Source organism: Arvicola amphibius, chromosome 6 (assembly GCF_903992535.2).
Source record: "Arvicola amphibius chromosome 6, mArvAmp1.2, whole genome shotgun sequence".
NCBI classification, from domain to species: Eukaryota; Metazoa; Chordata; class Mammalia; order Rodentia; family Cricetidae; genus Arvicola; species Arvicola amphibius.
The window spans coordinates 148,123,371-148,140,061 of record NC_052052.2 but is presented as its reverse complement, the minus strand read 5'-3'; the positions used below and the strand labels follow the sequence as shown (position 1 = coordinate 148,140,061).

Sequence of the window (16,691 nt, the reverse complement as noted above, 5' to 3'; positions counted from 1 at the left end):
GCTGTGCGGGCCTCCTGTCCCCCCTCCCCCGTGATAGTCCTGGGGGGGGGCTGGGTGCTTTTCTTTTCTCACCCCTAAGTGTCCGTTTCTTGCTTTACCTTCTCTGGCATGGGACTTGTTCTGATGACTTCTTCCTCATTCCTCAGTGCCTTCTTTTCTGTCCTCACAGCCTCATCTCCTAAGTCATTTCCTCCTCCTGGCTCCTCTTCTCTATCCTGTCTGGGCCCTGACTCGTCTTCTCCCAGAAGTCCTTGGCCAGCCTTGGCCTCAGGGCCCAGCAGCCGTAAGCGGGTTACCTTGCTGCCACCCTTCCTGAGTGACCAGGCACAGCAGGTGCAGGCGCTGGGGACCTTCTACCTCTTCTGCCAGGCCACAGGTGAGTTGAGGGCCCAACTGTCCATGGCTGTCCCTAACTGTTCACCACTTAGCCTTACCTTGGCTTGGTTCAGCATCTGTACTTTCAGCCCTGTTGATATTTGTAGATGGAAGTTTCTGTCCTGCCTGGTCCCATAGCCGTTCAGTCCCAAAGAAACACACAGAGGCTTATATTAATTATAAACTGTTTGACCTATTAGCTCAGGCTTATTATTAACTAGCTCTTACAACTTAAATTAATCCATAATTCTTATCTGTGCTTAGCCACATGACTTGGTACCTTTTCTCAGTGCAGCATTCTCTTGTTTTCTCTACGTCTGGGTGACGACTGTGTCTGGTCTTTCCTCTTCCCAGAATTCTCTTAGTCTGGCTGCCCCATCTATACTTCCTACCTGGCTACTGGCCAATCAGCATTTTATTAAACCCATACAAGTGACAAAAGCATTATCCCACAGCAGTTGATCCTGAGATGAACTGACTACGATATGAAGCTGTTGCTAGGCTGCAGCAGGGGTCATCCAGCTTTTTGCCATAAAGATAGAGGGTTAGATCTTTTGGGCTTGTAGGCTGCTATGCTGTAGTAGCAGCCGTAGGCATGGCATGGGCACTGTTTTATATTAGAAAACTGGACCTGTGGGACAACTAAGATCCAGATGTAGCCTACAGGCCATGGTTTGCTAATCTGGGTTATGGAGGGAATTCAAGGTCAGCCTGGGCAACTTAGTGGGACCCTGTCTTGGGAATTTTGAAATAGGAATAGGGATAGAATGGTAGAATGTGACTAGCATGTAGAAGGTCCCAGTAGTGGCAAAATAAGTAAATGCATATATAAGGCATAAAAACCGTAAGGTGAGGGTTTCTCCCTATACTGGATTGCACAGGGACATGTACTCTCAGCAGATGGTAGTTTACCCAAACCATGCGTTAGCTCAGGAACATGCAGAGCCTCTGTCTCTGTGGGCTTTGGCCTCTATGCAGAGATGAGGAATGGAGTTGATTGCAAGGAAGAGCAAGTCTGGTTTATCTTAAGATTGTTTCTTAATTATCAAAGCAGCTATGGGGAACTTGAAAGTGCCACTTGTGTTGTTAAATTAGCTCTAGGATCCTGTAGCCTGTGCCCCGTGCTTGAATGTAACATGCCATTGGCAGCTGGTGGCCCCATCGAGGCTGTAGTTGACAAAGAGGATGGAGGTTGTCGTGGACCTGAGTGCTGTGACTTCATCAGTGGAGATGTGCCGCTGGTCCCAGGCTGGGGCCTTGAGGAAGATAGACTTCACTGTTACATGTACAGAAACTATACCAGACGTCTCAACACGGGGAATCTGAAGCAGGGAGCTGCTTACCCAGGTCATGGGAAAGACAGGACTGAGACAGGAAGATTTGGCTTCTCCAGAGACAGAGCTGTCGGAAGTCACCAGCCCGAGCGGCAGGACAGTGGAACTGTGTTAACTCACGTGGCCAGGCCTCTGTGTTGGTGGAGTTTTTCATTAGACTGCCAACCAGCTCTGGCCTGCCAGCCCGCCAGCCGCTCCCCAGTAACCACACAGAGACTTAACTGATTTTAGCTAGTTCTTACGACTTAACCCATTCCTTTTCATCTCTGTGCTGCCTGGGGCTCGTTTACCTCATCTCCATACTTCCCATCCTGTGCGCTCTACTTCTCATGGCCTCTCTTTTCGACCCCCGAGACTCTGCCCCTCTTCTTCCCAACATTCTCTCTGTCCCCAAAATCCTGCTTAGCCATCAGATAATCAGCTTTTTTTAAAAAGAGGTTTATTTATTATATATACAGTTTTCTGTATATATACTACAGAATATATGCTTGTGTGCCTGCAGGCCAGAAGAGGCTAGATCTCATTACAGATGGTTGTGAGCCACCATGTGGTCGCTGGGTATTGAACTCAGGACCTCTGGAAGAGCAGCCAGTGGCCTTAACCTCCAAGCCATTTCTCCAGCTCTGAGAGCAGCAGATCTTTACAGTGTACAGAAGGACTATTGTACAGTACCTCTGAGGCCAGGCCTGCACAACCTACATCTACTGCCAGCAACACCGCTGCCCTCACCACCTCAGAGCTACCGTGAGAGGCTGGAGATGTGCTCGTCATACACTTTCATCAGCCTTCTCATGGCCAGACCTCAGGGAACACTAGAGACCAGGGACTAGGAACCATAGCTGGGGACTTTTCTACAAGAAGCAGTGTGTGTTTGGGTTCTGTCTCTGGTGGCTGCTGAGAAGGCAAAGGCAGCTGTGCCAGGTGAGATTGCAGTTGCCTCTCCCAGCCCAACCACAACCTCATCCTACAGCCCAGGGCAGCCCAGGGCAGGGCAGGGCAGGGCAGGGCAGGTTGGGAGCCATGACCTGGGTTTTTCTACTTCCTAAAGCAGCTGTTTGCCTGATGGTTGCTCTAAATGGCTTGGGGCTGACTGATTAAAGGCCTGGCAAGCTGTTTTTAGAACACAAGACTTAAAGAGAGGATGGATAGGGAATCTTCAGGTCGTTGGCTTGTGTCCTGGTGTTCATACTGGCTCTGCTGGTTACCCTGAACTATCTTGGGGAGCCTCTCCCCTACAGAGGGTTGATCAGGGTCAGTTAGTTAGACTTGCACTCAGGACTAGTCTCCTGCCTCTGCTCCCACCCAGAGCCTTCATGTCATCTGGATCGGGTGAGTATGTCCCAGGGTCTGAGAGGCTTTGAGACACCCCCCGCTGCGGTAAATGAGATGGCCAGGGCAGGTTGCATCAGGAGACAACAGAGCTGCCCCAAGCATGGCTGCTGGGAAGGTCAGGCTGCCCACAGCCTAGAGCTTGCAGGACCTGGCACTGCCTTCCTGGTGCCTTTATAAAGTCTGAGTCTGTGTGGGCCAGCACAGCACTGAGGTCCCTGTGCAGATGCAGCCGGGTTCCTGAGGGACTGGAGGTACCGTATTGCTCATATTGCACTACGATTGCTTCCCAGGTGTCTTGATGTAACTGGTAAGTTCATGTTTATTCTGTCCTGCTGCCAGCTGCCATGGGTTGGCACATGCACACCATCTACCACACCACACACACCACATAGGCCATGCCAAAACACACTCCATGCCTCACATACACCACACTCCACACATATCACCAATACTACATCATATCATATATACTCATATATACCATGTATAGAATACACACCACATAGACCACATATACCACACTACATAGACCACACCACACCACAAGTACCAAACCACACCACACACCACATATCCCACACCACATATACCACATCACACATGCCATACATCCTACTTACACCATGCCATACATACAATACACATACCCCAAACTACATACCATGCTACACATACATGTACATAGTATTTACTCAGTCTATAAACACCACATACATCACACAAATACCACATACACACAGAAATACTACATAGCATACAGCGACATAAAACACCAACACCACAAATCACCCACACAGGAAAGCACCAGTCAATGTTGAAGGAGGGCTGCTCGTTCGTTTTCTGGCTGCCCAGCAGCTCAGACCTGAAATAATCACACAGGAATCATATTATTTAAATGACTACTTGGCTCTAGCTTCTTATTGGCTAACTCTTATTTTAGCCCATTTTTAGTAATCTGTGTATCACCACGTGGCTGTGGCTTACCAGGTAAAGTTCCCAGCATCTGTCTTCTGTGGGGCTACATGGCTTCTCCTGACTCCACCTTCTTCCTCCCAGCATTCAGTTTAGTTTTTCTTGCCTAGCTAAGGTCTGCCTTGCTATAGGGCCAAGACAGTTTCTTTATTCGTTAATGGTAATCACAGCATACAGAGGGGAATCCCACATTAAGTCAACATCATGTGCACACCCCTACACAGCCACTAAAATAGACACAAACAGCATACCACAGGGCACATACCTTTGCCCACCATGGTCTTTTACTAATAGCATAAGCAAATTCTTTTACCAAGCAAGACTCCAGGCCGAGCACCTGCATGTCTGGGATCCCTTCACCTGGCCCGTTAGCTCACTGGGAGTTTTGGTATGGGTTTAGGACCTTCTAAGAGAGCTAAGGAACTGGGTGGTAGGGACTACCAAAGCTACCTCTCTGGGCCTCCTGCGGTCTGGGCAGCTCAGGCTCTGGGCTCACGGAGGCTCTATGGGTCCCTCTCAGTCCCTTCCTGAAGAGCACTAATGGAGACCTCTGTGGGCAGCCAGGTGGGTGGAAGAAATAGGGTCCTTGGTGTCTTCCTTTCTCAAGCAGGGTATGGGCACACCAGAAAGTGATCCCCCTGATTCAGTATCCATGACTCAGTCATTGAACCTCTTCTGGTTCTGGTTCTTCCAAGGGGTGGTTTTGATAAAGATCACATGATCCTTACCCTAAGACCCGGGGTTGGGTGCCTTTTACTATTTCCTGGAGTACGCTTAGGGTCCAGACTGCCTGCTGCTTCAGTTCGCTAATTCTTCCTAAAGGCAGACAATGGAAGCTGAGAGCATCAGTAGACTTTGGTCCCCTAGAGTCCAGAACCCAGCATATTCATTACAGTGGTGTGTTTCAGGTCCATAGTCCTAAGAAGCCATTGTTGGTGGCTAAATCATTACCTCTCAAGACCAGCAGGTGCAGCCCTGACCTGATGAGGTGTCTGGGGACGTGACTCAGGGCCAGGGAGAGAGACTGACACACTTCAGAGCCTAAGCCTCCCTTACAGGTAACAGACGTACTTGATCTAAATTCCAGGCTAGCAAGGACCAAACAAGGTGCTATCTGAGCTAGCAGTACACACTGCCCAGAGAAGTCTGTACTAATGGGTATGGCTGCTGGGGAACTCATGAAGGCTAGAGTGTGAGAGAAATTTCTAGAAAAAAATTACGCTTAAAGCCTTGTGCTGCTAATCTGTCCTGGGTGAAATGGGATTGATACTGACTGTGGGAACTCGCGCTGAGGGGAGCTTTGAAAGAGCCTCTGTAGCTGGAGTGTAGGCTTTGGGGGAGTGACCAGTCCATGGGGACAGGTGGGTTAGTGATTCTCTGCCAGATTTCCTCCCAGCCAGGAGGCCTAGTATCCACTGGCTTGATGCCAGGAAGAGTCCATGAATGTATGTCCAAGGTGGCGTTATGGCAAACTACCTGACGATAACAACTGAAGGGAAGAGGGTTTTATTTTGGTTCACAGTATGAGTCCCTGCAGAAGGCATGGTCGCAGGAGCACGGGGCAACTGATGATGCTGCATCTGTAGTCAGGAAGCAGTGGTGAATGTCAGTGTTCAGTTTCTACTCTCAAACCCCCCCCCCACCTGCCTCTCTTCCTCTCTCCACCTTTCACCTGCCCTCCAGGGTATCACTGTGGCGCCACAGCTGGCCTGGAACTCACTGTAGATCATGCTGACCTCCAACCCACAGAAATCCGCCTGCCTCTGCCTCCTGGATGCTGGATTAAAGACATGTGCCATCATACCCAGACTTTCTCTTTTTTTTTTATTTTTTTCTAGGACCCCAATCTAGATGAAACCTTCACAGGCATGCATACCTAGAGGCCTGTCTCCTAGGTGATTTTAGATCCTGTCAAGTTGATAATATCTACCACCACATAAAGGTATCTGAGGCAGGTTAGCCCAAGGCAGAAACAACTCTTCTGCCAACCCCTAGCTGGGACAGTGAGTAAAAGAACTTTGTGAGCTGGGCGGTGGTGGCACACACCTTTAATTCAGTACTCGGAAGGCAGAGGCAGGTGGATCTCTGTGAGTTCGAGGCCAGCCTGATCTACAGAGCTAGTTTCGGGTCAGCCAAGGCTACACAAAGAAACCCTATCTTGAAAAACCAAAACTAAACAAACCCTCTGTGTGTCCTGTATGTGGGATGAGCCTGGGGGACCTGTGGCACACAGGCTTAGTTCTGGGTTCACTACCCAGTGCAGATGGCACAGCGCTGATGGGGATGTACTGTCCACTTTTAACGCTCCTTCTTCCTCTCTTTAATTTCTGCACTCAAAAGGAATTGGATAGTTAATGATCGAACAGAGAGTAAGTACCACTTCATCATTTTTCATGTCTGACAGTTATGCAAGATTTAAATTTATAGGTGCTTAAGTCTGTCCTCATGGGGTCTGTGGCTGGTACATCCTGCATGCTCTCATTTCACTGCAAGAACTTGGTCTTGGAGGAGCCTTGCAGTTGGAGGTTCCTGTTCTTGGGGTTTGGTGGTTAGTTCCAACTCGGGCTACCTGGATTCTTTGCCTGGGGGTTTAGTCGTGAGAATGCTCCTTTGTCTTCTGTGTTAGGGCAGAGCTGGTGGATGTGGGGAGGCTGGGCTTTAAACACACACACACACACACACACACACACCACACACACAACAGAGTTAGTGTCTCATGGTCATCCCTTGGTTATAACAGGAATTAGTTCAAGTTGGATTTTAGGTTGATGCTCATCTGCAGAGGAATGGCTAATTCAACATGGTTTCATGAAAGGCATTGAGTAGCTACATAGAAGGGAACCCTTGGCCCTGAGATCTGCAGGTGCACACGCAGGATTCTACCAGCTGTGGATCTGGGTCCACAGAGCTGCACCTGTCCTGGACATGTACAGGCTGTATCATGCCACTGTTCCCTAAACAGACCGGTCCACAGCTATTTAAGTAGTGTCTGCAGAGTAGTAGGCACCGTAAGAAATCTAGAGACAACTCAAAGTCTTCAGGAGGAGGTATGTGTAGGTCTTCTGCAAACATCTTTTGAAGTCCTCACGGATCTGGAACTGATGCCCTTCAGGTACTAAAAGTTGATTTTTTTAAAAAGTGAAACGACTGTCTAGGGACCTTGGTTCAAATCCAAGTCATGGCACCATTTGTATGGTGCGAGGGGGACCTTTGATGCAGGTCCCATGGCAGCTGAGGTCCAAATCATAATGGGTGACAAAATACGCCATGCGGACAGAGTTTGGGCGTGGTGTTTATTGAGACAAAGAGAAAAAGAAATGGGAAGGCGAGAGAGAGGGAGAAAGGGGAGAGAGGGGGAGAGGCAGAGACCTTACCTCAGTAGGGAGGGAGAGATTGGCAGTGGGTAGAGCTTGTCTATTAAAGGGACCTTTGCACCTTTGTACAGTCAGGGACCTGCTTACCATGAGCAGAGCAGTGGCTGTGCCAGGTTCCCAAGGGGTGCCTGGATACTAACCTCTGGGACTTGCTATATAGCTCACTTTGCCCCTAAACTTATGGTTAACCCTCTGCCTCCTAAGTACTGGGATTACAGGTGTGTGTCATCACATCCAGCTCAATTTTTTAAAGATTTATTTATTTGTTATGTATATAACATTCTGCCTCCATGTATGCCCACACACCAGAAGAGGGCGCCAGACCTCATTACAGATGGTTGTGAACCATATGTAGTTGCTGGGAATTGAACTCAGGACCTCTGGAAGAGCAGCCATTGCTCTAAACCTCTGAGCCATCTCTCCAGCCCTCAATTCTTTTTCAGATAGTGACTTTTTAAATTATAAAAGTAACTATTTATTTATTAGCTCTTGGAAAATATATTTTAAAAATTCAAGGGGCTGGGGAGATGGATCAGCAATTAAAAGTACTTGTTCTTGGAAATCACCTGGGTATGATTTCCAAAACTCACATGGTGGCACACACTACCTGCGACTCCAGTGGACCCAAGTCCCTCTTCTATCGGTTGGTAGAATGGTTGCCTAGCATGCATGAAGCCTGAGGTTAGATCCTCAACACTCCATCAACTGTGTTTAGGGATGCATGTCTATAGCACTTGGGGGGTAAAGGCAGGAGGATCAAACGCTCAAGGGCTTCCTTGGCTACATAAAATTCAAGGTTAGCTTGGGCTATATTGAGATCCTGTCTTAAGAAGAAGGCTGTGACCTGTGACCAACAAGTACTAAACTCTCTGCCTAGCTCCATCCTTCCCACAGAAGGGCGTTAGCTCCCACCCTTGGACACCTGCCCCTCTGCCTCACAGCTGGGGACAATGCCAGGTGTTTCTTAAGACTCCCCTGGCAATTCTGTTTTTGTTTGTTTGGTTGGTTGGTTTTGTTTTGTTTTTTTTTCTGCTTAGTGTTTTGAGTCCCAATGAGGGATTACTATGTCCTTCCTCCCCAAGCCAGTCTTCCATTCCTGGCTGGGCTAGCATCTAGGGAACCCGAAGAGCCATCCTCACAAGGTATTCTGGCCAAGCAGAAGCTGCCCTTGGGGATGGGAATGTGCTATTGCCACATCAGTCCAGGGGACCTCAGCTCGTCTGGAGCAGGGAAGCTGAAGGAAGTGTAGGCATTGTCGAGAATCAGGGTCCCCAGTAAAAGGTGCCCTTGTTCGTGCTGGTGAGATGCTTAGCCCAATCCAGGCAGGCTTGCCTGTGGTGTGTCAGGAGATGACACAAAAGTGGCAGGGCCTGGGTGAAGGGTCCTGGCCTGACCAGCTCAATGTGACACAGCAAATACCCAGCGGCAGGAGCAGACAAAGTGTAATGTAACATCACTAGGCTGGTTTGAACTGTCAGGCCATCTTCAGCCCAGTCCAGGGCAGGGTCAGCGAGTGAACCATGTATGAGTGACTTCTCCTCCGTGGTGGATGGAGTGGAGCCTATTCCGGCACAGCCTGGAGCTTTGGTGCTCTAGGATGCAGTCTGAGACCCAGACTAGAAACACCCGTAAGTCAGGACCAACAGAGAGGTTACCTGTTGCCATCACAACTGTTTTGGCCTTGGGGCCAGAGCCAGCCCCTGATCATGATTTCCCAGCCATGACAACCCCCAGTCACCCTATAATATAATTTGGGGTCTGAGGGAAGTCAAGCTTCTGTCTGCTTGGGGATCTTCTGTTTGGGCTCACAGAGCCTCTCCCCCTCCCCACTTTACTGGATGTCCCTACCTTGCCCACTTTCCAGAATGCTGTCTGTCAGACAAGCTGAAGCCACCCACAGTGCCCCCTTGAATGGGCGAGTGTGGTGGATATAGGTGACCTTCCTTAGATTTGATTTTTTTTTTCTTTTTGAGACAGGGTCTCACTATGTAACCAGGCTGCCCTTGAACTCACAGAAATTCTCCTGCCTTTGCCTCCTGAGTGCTGGGATTAAATATGTGTGCCACCAGACATAACCTTAGACTTCATTTTTGTGTTTGAGATGATCTCACCATATAGCTCTAGATGGCTTGAAGCTCACTGTGTAAACCAGGCTGGCCTCAAGCTCATGTCAGTCCTCCTCCTACAGCCGACTCCCATGCTGCGAGTGTAGATGTGCGCCACCACGCTAGTCTTTCCTTCCTTTCTCTTTTTTTTTTTTTTTTTTTTTTTTGGTTTTTCGAGACAGGGTTTCCCTGTAGTTTCTAGAGCCTGTCCTGGAACTAGCTCTTGTAGACCAGGCTGGCCTCGAACTCAGAGATCCGCCTGCCTCTGCCTCCCGAGTGCTGGGATTAAAGGCGTGCGCCACCACCGCCCAGCTTTCTTTTTATTTTTTAAGATTTATTTATTATGTATACAGTGTTCTGGCAGAAGAGAGCACCAAATCTCATTACAGATGGTTGTGAGCCACCATGTGGTTGTTGGGAATTGAACTCAGGACCTCTAGAAGAGCAGCCAGTGCTCTTAACCTCTGAGCCATCTTTCTAGATCCCTTGGCTCTTTTCAATAGTTAGTATAAAAAACCCAAAGGACTAGGCATGGTGAGGTGATACACACATGTAACCCTGACACCTGGAGGGCAGAGCCAGGTCTATCAGGAGTTTAAGGTCATGTGGAATTAGAGTTCAAACACCTGCAGAACAGGTACTACACCTCCAGACACTGTCGCTGGGTACTTCACTAGGGTGGGGTGGGGGTGCAGAGCAACCAGAAGCGGGAGGTTGAGGCCATGTTATTATGGAAGGCGCAGGCCATGCAAGTGTGCCCTGAATAAAAGCACCCGATGTCAGAAAATGAAGCCCACAGAAAGCCATAAAGCCTAAGGGTAGGTGTGGAACTTCGTGGCTCAGCTCCTCCAGGACAGACTGGTACAGAGCTGGAAGCTGTCCCAAGTCACTGCCAGTCCATTTGAGACTAAGATGGCCTTTCATTTGGGCAGCTCCCTTGAATCTTGGGTGGAGATGCAGAGAGAGCCTATGTGTCCACAGGTCCGGCAGATGTCCGCTTCATCTGGGAGAAGAACAGACATGCCCTGGAGACGTGTGTACCTGTCCAGACTCACATGCTGCCTGACGGCAGGGCCCATGTGCTCAGCTGGCTTCGTGACGCTGTCCGAGAAACCACCGAATACAGCTGCTCTGTCCTCTCCTCAGCAGGGAACCAGACCTCAAAGGTTCAAATCACTGTGCTGAGACATGGTAAGTTTCGGGCCACTCAGGCAGCAGCACTTCTAGGGGCTCTGTCGCTGTGTGGTCCATCTAAAGACACTCATGTAGCTTCAGTCTGAGGGCTAACCTGCTTGCCTTCTGCTGGGGAAGAGGAAGATTTAGCTTTTCACTGCTTTATGGTGAACTGATACACACAAGCACTACAAACACACCCACACATGTGTACATGCCATATACATGTATGCCTGCACATACATGCATGTATACCAGACACAAATGCACATGCCACACAGACAGCTACACGTGCAGAGCCACTTACATAACACACATACTATACACTTCCTGTCTCCCACTTTCCTATAAGGGAAGTTGAGTTCATGTTACTAAGACAGTGGAGGCTGGGGAGATGAGGCTCTTGATAAAGTGTCTGGCATGCAAACATCAGGACCCAAGTCAAAAACTGAGTGTAGGGTTTGTGAGGCTAAAGGGGTACAAGTGCTTGCCGGATGACCTAGTTTGATCCCTGGGACCTGTGTAGTGCGAACAGAGAAATGACAGAAAAGAACAGGTGAACATGTGTGTATGCTCCCCTCTCTCTCAACAGAAGAATGTGTGATGGTATGCACTTATTATCCCATTGTTGGGGAGGCACAGGAAGGCAGATCCCTGGGGCTCACTGGCCTATCAGCCTAGCCAAGTCAGTAAGCTCCAAGACCAGGGGAGCCTAGGGTTGATCTCTCTCTCTCTCTCTCTCTCTCTCTCTCTCTCTCTCTCTCTCTCTCTCTCTCTCTCTCTCTCTCTCTCTCTCTCTCTTTCTCTCTCTCTCTCTCTCTCACACACACACACACACCCCACACACTCTTGTCTCAATCTCACACACACAGAGAGCCCCACTTTCCTGTGCCATTTCTCATGTGGTCTGCTGATTTCCATTTGCAGGTTACTTAGTTACCATAAACTCAACACCAGGCGCTCATTTGAGCATTAAACACACTGGCTTGTTTCCAACCTACAACCTTCCATCATCTGCTTCCCAGAAGAGCCAAGGTGTCACTTTTTGAGACAATCCCTCACTCGGTAGCCCAAATAAGCTTTCCTGTGATCTTCCTGCCTCAGCTTCCTGAGTGCTGGAATTATAGGCTTGCACCACACCTGGTTTGGGTTCTCATCACTTTGAAGGCAGTGTCTTCATGTTGGATCAAGGGTCTGATTTCCGTGAGTTTGTGTGTTCTTCTACTGAGCTGTTTTATGTGTTGTCTTGTGGCACACCTCGCAACAGATGTGGAGGTAAACACCTTCAAAGCTTGATCCCTGTGTGCTAGTTTAGCTGGGTATCCAGGCAGTCCAGACACCCCATCCTGGCATCTGAGGTCACTGTTGGTGCTGGGCACTTCACCTGATTTCTCCCCCCTTTCCTGAGACAGTCTCACTGTATATCTGTCACCGGAGACCTCTCTAATCTCTGAAAGCTTGTTTTCTCAAACAGTTACAACTTAAAATGGCTTGATCTTTTCACACTTTTCTAGGGCCCATTAGTTAGGGAGCCCTTGCCCCCCAGTTCTGGGGCATTTTCTTGACCGTGTTTACTATTTTCCATCTACTGTTCAGAATTTTTCCAAGATGTGAGAGCTGGACCGCTCCTCCAGGGAGCTCCCTTGTTCTTTTCTGCCATCTCTTAACTTTTCTCCTCCCTCATACGAGTCTCAGCTTCCCCTTCTAAAGCCTAAGGGGTCTTTTAGAAATGAAGGCTTTGGCTTTGTTGCATCCTGCTGGTTCACAGCTGGGCATCTTCTCTCTGCCTTCCACAATATGGACAGACTTCATTCTCTCCAATTTCCTTCTCTCCATGTTGTTTTTTTCAAAGCATGTGATCTGGACCAAATAGCATCTGCATGGCCTGGGGCTCACCGGAAAGCCAGGGTCAGGACTGCAGGGTGAGGAGTTCAGAAACCCCCTGTAGGTGATGCCGTGCAGGGTGCTGAGGAACAGGCTCTCCTCCCACTGAGCACGATACAATCTCCTCCTCCCCTGGCTCTTACAGAATGAGTCTTCTGTTTCGGGCGAAGTGGGGCTCAGCATTAAAACCCAGCAGCAGCCCAGACCTAGAACAAATATCTGGCACAACAAGGCTTAGCTGGGTTGGAGATCTAGAGACTTAATTGGGGAAAGGGCAGGGCTTCCTCCTTCAGTGTTGAATGCTCCTCAATCTGCTTGTTATGTACCCAACCCAGAGACCTTTTGTGTGCTAGAGCAGAGGGAGGGTGGCCCCTGGTTGGGCAGTCTTTTAAGCCATAGCATGCTACTCCTCCCTTATCCAGATGATCCAGACTGATTGCCCCATAGCTCTTCTGTGAATCTGTCCTGGGTCAGCAGCTGTCTTGCAGCTGCCCACTTTCCAGGTCTCCTGCAGTTTCTGAAAGAAAAAGTCCTCTGCTGTCCTTCAGTAGGGTCTAGAGAAAACTCCAACAACTCACTGTCCACATCTGAGCAATGGCCTGATGCCTGATCATCAGGATGAACCAGAATCAGCAGAGGGGGGCCTGTGACTTTCAAATTCTCACCAGGAGTTAGGGCAGCACTAGCAAGCACCCACAGTCACCAGAGAGGCACCAGGCAGTGGGAAGCCAGTTTACAAGGATGAAGAAATAACTGATGTCGAGACAGAAGCCACAAAGGCAAATGATTTGCCCAAGGTGAGCAGCTAATGAAGATACAGGATGGCAATGCCACACCCAAGCTACTATACGCATGCCCCACCCCCCCACACTTTAGCACCAAGGATCAAAGGATACAGTCATGCTAGGACGGTTCAGTATTAATCTGTGCCACCCAGTGTTTCCAGGCCCCGCAAAGCTGCAGCAGGGGGAAGTGATTCTAACATTTGGTGGGGCTGCACTGCTCACTGCGCTGTCAGAATCTGTCTGCAGGGCCTCAAGGGTGGCTGGGAAGAACTAGCTCTCTCTCCCTCACTGTGGCCAGCAGGTTAGGGCTCCCATGGCATTCTGAAGGAGCACTGGGCATTAGTAGTTGTTCTTCAAGTCGGATGGGCTCACGTTCACGAAATACCTTGACATTAGTGGCGTAAGCAACAGTTCAAGGACATGGTGTGCCTTTTTACATGCTGTTGGGTTTGTTTTCAGAATCCAGAAAGCACACTTAGGGGACCATGGAGAGAGAGGCAAGGGAAATATCCCTCAACCCCTGAACCCACAGTCATGCTGGCTTCCCAAGGTTCTACCAACTTTGAGGAGAACTAAGCTAGATTCTGAACAGGAGCACCTGTTCTTACTGAAGGGGTCTACAGGCTCACCTGCAATGTGGGGCCTCTGTCACTCAGGAAATGGCAATGGGATGTAGAGGCCAGGTCCACTGGAGCCTCGGAGAACATTTGTGGCTGGGAAGAGGGGGTAAGTGTAGACACCGACTGTGAGATGGCACACACTTGGAATCCCAGAACTAGAAATGCTGAAGCAGGAGGATTTCAAGTTTAGATCCAGTCTGGGCTACAGGGTGAGTTCAAGGCAACTAGGTCGAAAAAGCAAAACTGTCTGAAACACCAATAATGAAATGCAAAACCCACTGGCTCCCCAGATCTCTACTGTGACCCCCTCAGGTGAGTGAGGAGATTCTCCATTGGGACAGATCACTAGAGCAGATCAGAACTTCAGCCTAGGGTGTGGTCCTGACGGGCAGGATGCACCTCTAGCACTCCAGAGGTCTGCAAAGCTGTGACCTTGACTCTGCTTGTCTTGCAGAGGCATTCCAGCAAGAAAAGTGGAGCCAGGAACTTGCTGCATGGCGAGCTGTTGCTGGGGAGCACGATCGGCTGATGCAGGGCTGGAGGAAGGCATGGGTACGTACCTGGCCACCAGGGAGACTTTGCAAGGGACCCCTGTTTTGCCAGTGGCTCCTGTGGCTTCCTCTCAGTCCTTAGAGAAGTTAGGCTTCTCTATTGCTCTGGGGAAACTCTGGGCTGTCTCTGAGGCTAAGAGAAGCAAGATGGTAGAGGAGACCAAAATAGGATTTGTAGGCCATACACAAGTCAGTAGCTATCTACTGTCCAGGGCTATCCCAGCCCCTGGACAAGTCTCTTGGAGCACACTGCTTTCATGAGAGCAGAATAGCTGCTGCCGCATGACATGGAGAGGGGTGCCCTGGCACAGCCCTGGTGGGGCTGTTACTACCCATGAGCCTGCAGAAGGGAGGGCATCCTCAGGCAGGGTGCCCTCAGATAGGCTCAAGTCCCTGTGATGCTCTCTGGCCAGGATTTCCTTGGGATGAGCTAACACACAAACGGGGAGCTCTGTCCTCAGGAGGCCTGAGTGTGTGGTTAGATGAGTGCCAGCTGTCATGGTGTGGAGTCTTCTCTCATCAGAGCCTATGCAGATCTCCCCTCCAAGGTCCTCTGTGATGCCACATGACAACAGTCCCTTTCTGAAGGCAGGATGCTTGGCTCACCTGTCTGGAGCAGGATCAGGAACTTGAGCACACAGGCCTCTGAGTCCTTGGGGAAACCACCTGAGTACTTATCCTTAAACTCTGGTGGGTGGGCTCTGCCCCAGGCAAGAAGGATCTATTCTATTAGGCCACAAAGTCGACTTTTTTTTTCTCTTTAGGAGAGCTGCAGCAAGGACAACTTCTAGCTACCTGAGACAGTCCTCAACAGAACCCAACTGACCTTGTTGACGCCAGTTGCAGACACACCTGATGAAGGCACCAGCACCTACCACACCAAGCTGTTTTGGTCTTGGTTGGCTCCACACACACCCACTAGCCACTGCCCGAGTGGCCCCTCCTAGAGGCTGGGAATTTCTAGGTCAGAACTCCAGTGGGCATGAGACAGAGACCAGGACTCTTTTACATTAGCTGTTTACATAACAGAAGGATCAGCTGCCAGGAGAAACAGGTAGCTGACCTGTTTGAGGCTCCACATTCAAGCAGCTGATGGAGCACCGTGCGACAGCTAACCTGATGGCGGGCCACCCCTGCATTATCTCTAGGACTTCACTGCACACTCATGCTCCTCCTCCAGAGTCAGCACAGCTAATCTCCGCTCCGGTTTTGTGGATCTAAGTCAAATCTGTTGATGTGGCCACCTAGTAAACAGGTCATTGATTTTTGTTTCAGGATCCACTCTGGGACAGGAGAGGTGAGATTTCATGTGAGAATATTTTGCCTTAAACCTTGAGTGAGGATGAGGAAGTTGCTCTTTGCTAATCTCAGAACACAAGGCTGTTTTCCAAAGCACAGTGGTTCCCACCCATGTTTACCCTGTCAGCGCTCCGCTTCTGAGGTAGAAAAGCCAAACAGGTCAATTATGCAAACCTTCTGGTGCCGTATTAAACTGTTTTGCCAGTGCTGAGTAAGCGTGTCTTGTAGGTGCTTCCAAGTCTCTATATTACAGTCTTTGAAGCTTGTGGGTGTGTGGGACCTGGGTAGGTGTGGCCCAAGAGATGCTCAGCCTTTAATCTTGGTAGACATGTCTCTTCTTGTCAATCATAAAACCTAAAACTGTCTTCCAAACAAAGCCATGCCTCTCTATGATCCCTGGAGACGCTGGCTTGCTCAGCCCGCTCAGTGTCCCTTCTTTCTGGGACAAATGAGTCAGGTAACCATCCAGGTTTGAGGTTAACTGGTCCCTTCGCAGCCCAGTGTGAAAAGGGACCTGAGGCAGAGACATCTGGAGGGCATGTGTACTGCCTGCCACCTACTCACCCATCTGGCCGGTGCACAGTAACCACACCTGCAGCTCCCTCATACCTTTGCAAAGGAAGTTTTTTATAAACTATTTTCACTGGTTCTATTTGAGGTGTGGCCATGAGAAACTGCTCAGTCCCTCACCTTGTTGTTGCTTCCTGCATCTTCCCTGAAGTCTGAACTGGTCAGGACCTGTCTATGCCTCAAAGCAGCCACACACTTGAGATTGCAGAGAGCATGATTATTAAGGCTCCTTGCTCAGCTGGGTGGGGTGGGGTGGGCCTTTAATTCCAGCACTTGGGAGGCAGAGGCAGGCGGATCTTTCTTCTAAGCTAGCCTGG

General features: G+C 49.6%; 1 protein-coding gene across 1 annotated transcript; it reads left to right on the top strand.

The window, feature by feature from the left end:
- The first annotated feature begins 108 nt into the window (after nt 1-108).
- On the top strand, nt 109-15,924 carry LOC121677238. The gene is made up of 4 exons (XM_042055335.1): nt 109-376; nt 10,474-10,683; nt 14,409-14,506; nt 15,270-15,924. Exons 1-4 carry the CDS (start codon nt 109-111, stop codon nt 15,294-15,296), a joined length of 603 nt encoding a protein of 200 aa, XP_041911269.1. The 3' UTR covers nt 15,297-15,924.
- Nucleotides 15,925-16,691: the final 767 nt, after the last annotated feature.